Source organism: Macadamia integrifolia, chromosome 6 (assembly GCF_013358625.1).
Source record: "Macadamia integrifolia cultivar HAES 741 chromosome 6, SCU_Mint_v3, whole genome shotgun sequence".
In the NCBI taxonomy this organism is placed as follows: domain Eukaryota; kingdom Viridiplantae; phylum Streptophyta; class Magnoliopsida; order Proteales; family Proteaceae; genus Macadamia; species Macadamia integrifolia.
This window is the reverse complement of record NC_056562.1, coordinates 12,392,583-12,403,469: the sequence shown is the minus strand read 5'-3', so window position 1 is coordinate 12,403,469 and position 10,887 is coordinate 12,392,583. Positions and strand designations below refer to the sequence as shown.

General features: G+C 38.1%; 1 protein-coding gene and 1 long non-coding RNA gene across 2 annotated transcripts; one reads left to right on the top strand and one right to left on the bottom strand.

The window, feature by feature from the left end:
• Positions 1-595: 595 nt before the first annotated feature.
• On the bottom strand, positions 596-2,589 carry LOC122081941. Its single transcript, XR_006141257.1, has 2 exons — positions 2,139-2,589; positions 596-849 (listed from the first exon to the last, which is right to left on the bottom strand). It is a non-coding gene; the product is annotated as an uncharacterized LOC122081941 (long non-coding RNA).
• A 298-nt stretch (positions 2,590-2,887) lies between these two features.
• Positions 2,888-5,336, top strand: LOC122081939 (pentatricopeptide repeat-containing protein At2g13600-like). Its single transcript, XM_042649369.1, has one exon. The coding sequence runs from the start codon at positions 3,092-3,094 to the stop codon at positions 5,255-5,257; it is 2,166 nt and encodes a 721-aa protein (XP_042505303.1). The 5' UTR covers positions 2,888-3,091; the 3' UTR covers positions 5,258-5,336.
• The last annotated feature ends 5,551 nt before the right edge of the window (positions 5,337-10,887 follow it).

Below are 10,887 nucleotides of genomic sequence, written 5' to 3'. Positions count from 1 at the left end.
TTATAATACATGTTATCAATAGTTTTTTTTAACAAATTCTTTATGCAAAAGTGCCTATCCATTTATGTGTGTATCTTTAACGTATCTTAGTGTATCTCCGATACGATACGATACCCTCTGATACGTATCTTAATTTTGGCCGATCGATACGATGACGGATACCGATACTTTAATCCTTGATTGGAAGTGAATGTTGATAGGCCCACTCTATAGGATCATAGATAATGGAGGTGTTCAAAGGGGATTCAGATCCTCTCCAGTGCCATTGGAGGCCCAACGAGAATCCGATGGCTAGGAGGACCTAGGGGTGCACCATGCACATATGTGTGTCAGAATGCATGCCTGAGTCCTCCCAACTGTTTAATACACGAGGAGCCTCCGATGGCACCGGAGAGGATTTGATTCCATTCATGAAGATGCCATTGAAAATCCTTTTGTGACCAAATCATTAACCAATCCCCTTAGGCTACGTTTGGTTGCAAGGGAAATGGGAAAGGGAAGGGAAGGGAATGGAAGTGAAGGAAATTCGTTTTTCCTTTTGAGTCGTTTCGTTGCAACAGAAGTGAAGTGAAATTAATTTCCCAGAGTTGTTTGGTTGACCGTAAAATTGATGTAAAATTTTATAAAACTAGTAATCCAACCAAACTTACTAAATTGTAACCACTTACACCCCTTTCATCCAATCCGGTTTGATGGTAAAATGAAAATTAGCAACCAGTCCTTAACATGTATATGCACTCAAAATTTCAACCAAGGAATTCTCCAGAAACTGAAGAGTGTTCCATATATTGGCTTTGGTTTTTGCTTGTCCAGCTCAGTACATACTCTTGTTTCCTTTTGCACTTCTACCTGCAGATTAGGAGATCATCAGTGCTGACTTTTGTTTAATTCCAGATTCAAAGGGCTGACATAAATCCATGCATAAACAAATTTGAAAAACAGAAATGCATACATTTGCTGTGAATTTAAAGCCAATTTTGATCTCTCCCTTATAAGTATCATCTTCAAGCACAACATTATATAAACTTGGTTGCACTTGTATGAATCCCTTGTAAAGAAACCACAAGAAATGGATGTGACTTGGACTGAGTGGTCAACTGATCCAGTCAAGTAGATAGTCAAAGGTTGGGTTTGTAATAGTTTTGCTTATAATTCTATTTTTTTATATTGTAACCAGTGATTGCAGGGAATTCTGCATCTTGTATTAAAGACAACTGTAATTTTCTGTAGCAGTAACAACATAGAACCCAAAATGCTTTATTTGGATGTTTCTCCATTAACCTTGGGACTTCAAGAGTATTTTTTTTGATCACTCATTCTTGCTAGAAGACTTAGGGGTTTTATGGGTTTGCCTGACAACACAGGCATCATAGCTTTCCTACTTAGTATAAGATTCTGATGCTGTGAATACTTAAAGCTTATTAATTTATCTTATTCTTTACCCATTCCTAAAACAACAAAGTTTAGCAGCAATAAAATATATCAATCTATCAGTAATTTAAGATGTCCACCAAATTAAATAGGACTTGAAAAACAAAGTTACAATTTCCCATCCCATTTAGAACTCTATTACATACTCTACAACTTCCTTAACCATTCCCATTACCCCATGACACATAAATATCTAAACATAACTTAGTAAATAAATGATCAAACATAAATGACAGAAAATAAGTAGATAATGTAGCTCGTCCAACTCCTATTTTGGGTAGGGAGAGATAGGCCAAAGTGGGAGAAAGTATGGGTGCACGTGGCCACTTAAGGCATAGCGACTGTAATAAACTATTTCCAATCTTGGAGTATTGTTGTTGAGGTGTTAAGAGGAAGATGTTACCATTGAAATTCATAAACACAGAGGCTTATAGCTCATGTATCAATGACCATGTGGAAATTTACTCTATGACATATTTCAGACTTAATACAGTAAGTTTGATTCCTGATTATCTGATTATCAAAGTCTGAATGCCACAACAGGAATCACAAATGCTGAATACAATATTACAGGATATAATACCTCTATGACACATTTCATTAAACACTTGAGGTGAGTTATGTGCCCGTTGAGGACTAAGGAGATGAAGCGAACAAAATAAAATGGAACAAAATGAAATGGAACAAAATAGAGAAAGAAATCAAACCTAATATTTAAAGCTTCTTTATCTGAGCGAGAATGAAGAGATATTTTGGCCCTAAAAATCCTCCCAACTCAAAAACAATTCAAATCTGTGCTCTGCTTGTGGTGGTGTGTATGTGACTTAAAGACAAACCTTGCTCCCTTCCTTTTTGCTCTGATTACACGACCCATCGCTTACTTCACTTTGAATCTCTCGATCTGAGAAGAAAGCTCTTTGGCTCTCTCAGTCACAGGTGCCGAAAATGGGATGGATCAAACAGTATGGAGGTGGCTCTGTGGAGGATAAAAACGCATAGAAATAAGCTTTAAACCCTAATCCACCGCTTCCTAGACTGAGGGAACCAAAAAAACCAGTACAAGGGTTGAGAGTCTCAACTACTCGACAATGGAAAGTGAGTCGTGAGTAGGGCAGGGAAAGTGAGTCGTGAGAGGGTGAGAAAGAGATCATGGGTAGGGTTTTTATTTGTCTTCCTATTTTGGTCGGGAAATGAAAAGGGAAATTTTAATATTTAAGTGGAATTTTTTTTACATGGTAAATATATTTCCCCTGTAATCAAACATCTAAATTTTATTTTTCTTGGAAAATAAATTTCACTTTTTATCAAAAATTTGCATTCCCCTTGCAACCAAATGAAGCCTTAGTGATTCAACATCTAACCTAATTTTTGAAAATAAATTTTAAGCCCAGGCCCACTAAGCCGTTGCCTATTTGAAAGTTGTAAGTTGAAAGGTAAAACCAAAGGACCCCAAATCCCAATTCCAAATCCATCGTTAGAGTCTAATCCTCTCTCTCTCTCTCTATTTATTTTGTCGAGGTTTTGGGTCAAAAAATCCGTCAAAAGAAGGATCCTTGTGGGGTGTATTTCTCTCAGCTTTCTCAATTTGGGATTTTTGAGTTCCCAACATGCGCATGCTGAGTACTACGCTCACCCTTCGCTGCCCTTTAACGTAAATCTAATGCTTTTAAGATCCTCATTTCTCAGAAGACAACGGGGGAATCCCAATCTATATTCGACGACCTTCCTATGTAGTCATGTGAATCCCATCCCGCATGTGATTTCTTTGAACATTTCAATCAACGGATATGCCAGAGAAGGAAAATTGGAGATTGCTAGAAAGATGTTCGATGAAATGCCGACAAGAACAGTCGTCTCTTGGAATACCATGATTTCTGGGTACTCACAGTGGGGAAAGTTTGAAGAAGCTATGGATTTAGTTTCACAGATGCATAGAACTGGGATGAATCTCAATGAGACCACTTTTTCTTCTGTTCTAAGTGCTTGTGCTAGTTTAAAGTCATTACATGATGGGAAACAGATTCATGGGTTGGTTCTGAAATCTGGGTCGGAGAATTTTGAGTTTGTAGGGGGCTCTTTATTGCATTTCTATGCTAAATGTTTTGTAATCGAGGATGCAAGGAGAGTGTTTGATGTGTTCCGAGAGTGGAATGCCTTATTGTGGAGTTTAATGCTTGTGGGTTATGTTAAGTGTAATTTAATGGAGGATGCATTTCACATTTTTAACAAAATGCCGATCCGAGATGTCACAGTCTGGACCACGTTGATTTCTTTTTATTCTAGGAGCGAAAATGAATGTGAGAAGGCTTTAGAGTTGTTTCAGTTGATGAGAATGAATGGGGAAGCTAGCCCGAATGAGTTTACATTAGATAGTGTCATAAGAGCTTGCGGTAGATTGGGAGTTCTGGATAGTGGTAAAGTTGCTCATGGACTTGCAATTGGATCTGGCTTTGAATCTGACCACTCAATTGGTGGTGCACTTATTGATTTTTACTGCAACTGTGATGCTGTTGAAGATGCAAAGCAGGTTTATGATCAATTGGCTAACCCAAGTTTAAATGCTTCAAATACATTAATTGGATGTCTAATATCGATGGACAGGATTGATTATGCTGAGATGATTTTCAGTCAAATGGTTGAAAAGAATCCAGTTTCATATAATCTGATGATTAAAGGGTATTCAATGAGTAATCGGCTTGAGGATTCAAAAAAGTTGTTTGAGGAAATGCCTCATAGAACTATAGTATCTTCCAATACTATGATCTCAGTTCATTCTCGGAATGGTGAAATTGGCATGGCTTTGAAATTTTTTGAAGATACAAAGGAACTGAAAAATACTGTGACATGGAACTCAATGATCTCAGGTTATGTTCAGAGTGATCAACCTGAAAAGGGGTTAAAATTATATATGACCATGCACAGGTTGTCAGTAGAGCGCAATAGGTCCACATTCTCTACTCTATTTCATGCATGTTCGTGTCTTGGATCTCTTAAACAAGGAAAATTACTTCATGCTCATGTGATCAAAACACCATTTGAATCAAATGTTTATGTGGGGACGTCTCTTCTGGATATGTATGCAAAATGTGGTAGCATTACTGATGCTCAAACTGCATTTCTCAACATTTCTTCACCCAATGTGACTTCTTGGACGGCTCTGATCAGCGGATGTGCACATCATGGGTTTGGAGTTGAGGCTGTTTCCCTATTTGATCAGATGTTAGAACGAGGAGTAAGTCCAAATGTAGTTACATTCATTGGGCTTCTATCTGCTTGTGCCCGTGCAGGTCTTGTTGATGAAGGAATGGACTTTTTTCACTCAATGGAGAAATGCTATGGAGTAACCCCTACCTTGGAACACTATGCTTGCGTAGTTGATCTTCTTGGTCGCTCTGGGAAACTACAAGAAGCAGAGGATTTTGTCAATGCAATGCCAATTGAAGCAGATGCAGTTGTGTGGGGAGCTTTGCTCAGTGCTTGCTGGTTCTGGATGGACATGGAAGTAGGTGAGAGGGTCGCTGAGAGAATGTATTATTTGGACCATAGACAAATATCTGCCTATGTTATTATGTCTAATATATATGCAGGGGTGGGGCGGTGGGAGGAGGTGATGAAAGTGAGGAAGAGATTGCGAAGCCTGGAAATGAAGAAGGATCCTGGTTGTAGTTGGATTGAAGTGAATAATGCTGTTCATGTTTTCTCGGTTGAAGATAGAGCACATCCGCATTGTAACTTGATCTATGCAATTTTGGAGGATCTAACAGCAAATGTGAACTCTAGTTTTGAATTTGATTATCTTTTATACCAACACCAAGAGCTGAGATAAACAATACTCCATCCTTCATTCACTAATTTATGGAATCAATCACATATGATACGCATAGTCGTAACTCTATGCTTCCACATCTGGGGCCAAATTTGCATTTGCCTCAACCCTTCTGTGAATGTTTCATTTTGATGAATATGGCTGAGGCCTAAGGTTTGCAGAAAATTAATTGTTTAACTTTCTTAGTTACGTTCTTTTATTTGGCGATTAAGTTATTAGTATTAATAATAACAGAAATGCTACACACAATCTCAGAACTGAACTTAGTAAATTGATGACTGACTGCCTCCTCCTTGCCCCTGTTTCCGTTAAAAAGGGGGGGGGGGTTTACTATTTCCAATTATAAGGAATTGGAATTGGAAATTAAAAACTTGCTCCTCCTGTTAAGAACAGAACTCTCTCCTCCCCTCCCCCCTCCTTCCTGCTTTGTCCCCAATTCAAACTCTCCTGACAGGAATTCCTTTTCATGTGAGTTTTCTGGCATTTTTTTTAACTGGTGCACACAAAGTTGATCTCTCTCTCTTTTTTATACATAAAGCACATTTACTGCTCAGGTCTGGGCTGATCTAGGCCCAGAACTCAACCTTCTCTGAGCAAATTTGAATTTGCTTCTGTTAATCTGATCTGGGGTAGCACCCACGTTCAGAAAATAAAATAAAAAATGAAATAAATAAACTGTTAGGTGGAAGGAAGCAGTACAGAAAAGGAGATGGAGAAGGAATGGAAGTACAAGACCATGTGGGAAAGAGGAAGAAGTCGGGTTGCTATTAACTCCCTGCCTATCTGTGTAATAGATTCTGAACCAGGTATGGATGTTGGCTCCCCACTCCCTTTTTAAATTAATTTCTGTATTTCTTTCGGTATCAGGTTGTAACCAGTTAGATATTAATCTCTGTATTTTTTTTTCTTTTTGTATCTATTTGAAAAGTAAAAACAAAAAATGTTTTTGATATGTGGTTTCAAATTCAAAATTTCAAATGGATCAACTGGTCTCCACTCCAATAATCACATTGACATCAATTCAACAAATTTTTATTGGGGTATTAGCAGCACGAAAGTGAAATGTTATTTCTTTATGCTATCATAAAATTCAAATGGAAATGGATTCTTCTCACATTGATACCCAACTTATTGTGAATTCATGATCTTCCTGTGCTGATCAATCCTAGCTGCTTGAAGTCCAGTAAGTTGACTAGGCTGAGTTTCGCAGTTATTATGTGGAAACTAAAGTAATATTACGCCTGAATTATATCCATTCAATGTCAAATTGCATTTTCAGAGTTCCTTTTGTAGTTGTGTTTAATGTCACGTTGTTTCTTTGATATTAAAATATGGGTGAATTGGTTCTGTCAAAGATTCAGAGTAGTTAGTGAGTAATTTAATTTCTTTTGTCTTTGGGTTCCAAGGTTTTTTTAGTAAATAATCAGACATGGGGTTGATTATAATCTTGTGATTTTCTTTACTTAATTGTAAGCTGGGGGAGCAGCATTTCTTATGGTTGTGTAGGGAGTAAGAGTTAGTACTAGCCCCAGTTGAAGTTCATATGAGGGGCTGTACTTACATCATGGTTTAGAGTAGATAATGAAATCCATATAAGAAAGTGATGCAGATTAATTACCAAAATATGATTGTTTTATTAGGAATAAGCCTAGGGTTGGGTTCCATACATGTTAGGCCTTTGATCCCATGTGTTTTGAGTGTAATAGACCACTTTTATGGGTCTAAAAGGGGGGCTCTAAGATTGAGTACGGGATTATTAGTTAGTTTCCATTTTCATTAGTTTCCTTTTTAATTGGGCTTGATTTGAGTTATATTTGTTTCCTTAGGAGTCAAGTTGTTAATTGAGTCAAGTCATTAGTAGTTAGTTTCCTTTTTCAACTAGTTTCTAATTTCAGTTAGTTTCTAATTTCAGTTTTTAGTAACTATTGTATTAGGAGAATATTTGGTTTCTTTTTTGAGGAACCTTCTATTTTGTAATTCCCTCCCCCATTAGCATTATAAATAAAGAAGAGGAGGCTCCTAAAAGCCTAGAATGATTTTGATAAAAAAAAAATTAATGGTTGTTGCTATTGTCTTCTTCATGAAGAGTTGTCTTGTGTTTGATCAAGGCTGAAGGAATTAGTGTTTGATCCAATTGACTCTTTGCGGCGTGAAGTCCGAGAGGTCTCTTCAACTGTTCTTTCTTTCTTTCAAAGTTAATTGCAAGGTTCTTCAAACCAGGTAAGGGATCTGAACTGCTTTTGATTTCTGGTTCTGGAAATCTCAAGTTTCTCTCCTGCTGCCCCTATATTGTTCTGAAGATCCAGCCAGCCGATGGCCCTCCCCTTTTGATTGATTGTTGGGTTTATTAAGAGAGAGGTTTGACCTTAATTTGGGACTAATCAGACCATGGGTTTGTCTGATTTGAGGTGTTAAATACTTCTGGCCGACTGTGTTTCTACCCAGGTTTCAGATCTGGTTTGACTTTCCTGCTCCTGTGGTAGTTGTTTCTGATTGTGGCTTATCTAGTACTCTATACCTGCTGCTGGTTAGTTTATTTGTTTGGTGTAATCTCGGTTTCAGAAATTCCAAATTCTGGGTTTGAAAATTCTGGTTTACAAGGATTGTTTGACTCTTACTTCTCGACTGCTGTTTGCTGCCTAATTTTGGGTGATTATTGGTTGTTCTCTGGTTTATAAAATCTTGCAGTCTTGGGTCTGGTTTGGTTGTCAAATCATTTCCTACATTAAGTGGTATCAGAGCATGGCTGGGAACAACACTCCCACCCTAGCTTCTCTTATGGAGATGCTAAGACTATGAGGACTGAGATGAAGGCTGAACAGCAAGCCTTACGGACTGAATTGAAGGTTGAATTGGATGCTAGGTTGTTGAATGAAGAGACCCCACCACAACAGCCTACTGACGATTTACGTACAACTCCCGAAGTAGAAACGCCATTGAATGTAGTTGCTCAGTTGACTAACAGGAGAGCAAATCCTAATCTAAGAGCACCACAGAGGGTTCCGATAGCACAACCTACTGTTAAAGAGCATGTAAGAGGATATTTTGAGACTGAGTGTCCCGTGCAACAGAGGTATTCTGGAGATTCACAGAAGGTCAAGCTCGATCTGAAGGAGTTTGATGGGAGATATGACCCCCAATTGTTCTATGATTGGGTAGTGGCATTAGATGACTATTTTGACTATTATGAGTTACTTGAGGAACGGAAGATGAAACTAGCTCGTGGTAAGCTAGTTGAGGCTGCCCGTGATTGGTGGAGAACCTATGAGTATGAACTGGAGGACCGTGGTAGAGAACCTACTACATGGGAAGAGATGAAGCAAGAACTATCTGATAAGTACTTGCCATGTAATTTCAAAGCTCGTATACAAGACCAACTGAACTCTCTTCGTCAGGGAAATATGACTGTGGTGGAGTGTATGAATAAGTTTGATGCACTTTATTCTTGCACAGGCATTTGGAAGAATGAGAGGCAATTACTTTCTCAGTTTCGACTGGGATTACGAGTTGAAATTAAGAGAGAAATTGGTGTTGTTGATGTGTATACAGTGAGAGATTGCTTTGACAAGGCTCTTCGAGCAGAGGAACTTATGGCACAGCCAGGTAGAAGGTTTGATTATCAAGCTAGGGAGGTTAAGAAGAATTTTTCAGCCACTAAACCTAACACTTCAACACCCCCAAGAGCCACAACTCCTCTATGTGAAGTGAAGATACCTCTATTCAAACCAAAAGAACTTGAAGTTAAGGTTCACATTGAAGAGATGGTTCTTGAAGCTTCAAAGATAGAAGGTCAAGAGATAGAAGATTCAACTGAAAAGTTCTACATTGAAGAGAGCATAGTCGACAAGACTGAAGCCGTGGAAGATGTGGTAGTGGTTGAGATCACTCCAAAACAAGTCTTTGAGATTTATGATGACAAGGAAGAGCTTGTTTCTCCAACCCTTGATAAGAAGGTTACCAATGTTGACGACTCTATACACACGACATTCACAGTTGGTATTGATTCAGAGGTTGAGCATATAAAGTTTGTTATGTCATCATGGTTCGGTGAAGAGAAAGCTCCACGCCTTGAAGATTACATTCCACAAGTTTACAAGCAACCAGAATTTTGTTTGGGAATGGTCAAAGCTATTATTCACATATTGTTTCCCCCTCATCACTGCAAAATTCGAGGACGAATTTTTTCAAGATGGGGAGAGTTGATGCAGATTAATTACCAAAATATGCTTGTTTTATTAGGAACAGGCCTAGGGTTGGGTTCCATACATGTTAGGCCTTTGATCCCATGTGTTTTGAGTATAATAGACCACTTTTATGGGTCTAAAAGGGGGGCCTCTAAGATTAAGTACGAGATTATTAGTTAGTTTTCATTTTCATTAGTTTCCTTTTTAATTGGGCTTGATTTGAGTTATATTTGTTTCCTTAGGAGTCACAAGTTGTTAATTGAGTCAAGTCATTAGTAGTTAGTTTCCTTTTTCAACTAGTTTCTAATTTCAGTTTTTAGTAACTATTGTATTAGGATAATATTTGGTTTCCTTTTTGAGGAACCTTCTATTTTGTAATTCCCTCCCCCATTAGCATTATAAATAAAGAAGAGGAGGCTACTAAAAGCCTAGAATGATTTTGATAAAAAAAAAATTAATGGCTGTTGCTATTGTCTTCTTCATGAAGAGTTGTCTTGTGTTTGATTAAGGCTGAAGGAATTAGTGTTTGATCCAATTGACTCTTTGCGGCGTGAAGTTCAAGAGGTCTCTTCAAGTATTCTTTCTTTCTTTCAAAGTTAATTGCAAGGTTCTTCAAACCAGGTAAGGGATCTGAACTGTTTTTGATTTCTGGTTCTGGAAATCTCAAGTTTCTCTCCTGCTGCCCCTATATTGTTCTGAAGATCCAGCCAGCCGATGGCCCTCCCCTTTTGATTGATTGTTGGGTTTATTAAGAGGGAGGTTTGACCTTAATTTGGGACCAATCAGACTATGGGTTTATCTGATCTGAGGTGTTAAATACTTCTGGCCGACTGTGTTTCTGCCCAGATGTCAGATCTGGTTTGACTTACCTGCTCCTGTGGTATTTGTTTCTGATTGTGGCTTATCTAATACTCTATACCTGCTGCTGGTTAGTCTATTTGTTTGGTGTAATCTCTCTTTCAGAAATTCCAAATTCTGGGTTTGAAAATTCTGGTTTACAAGGACTGTTTGATTCTTACTTCTGGACTGTTATTTGCTGCCTAATTTTGGGTAATTATTGGTTGTTCTTTGGTTTATAAAATCCTGCAGTCTTGGGTCTGGTTTGGTTGTGAAATCCTTTCCTACATTACATGTGCTCAAGCCCAAGTTGCTCTGTGTTGGAAATCTCAAGTACGTAGAATGGGTTAGGAGTGGTAGCAGTCAGGAGGTTCTATTTACAGTTATAGCGGTGTAACTAGTCCATGCATTGATTTGGATTATATATAGAATTTATTTCCCCAAGAATCGACCCAGTTTACGTGATGATCAAGGTTCAAAATTTTGATGGTAAAGGCCATTGTGCCCCCCTGCCGAAACTGAAATATTTGGTGAAATGAGGGCAAAATCTGGTAATTTTGCTGAAATGTACTGAAATGCTCTTTTGATATCCTTAACAGTGGGTTTTTT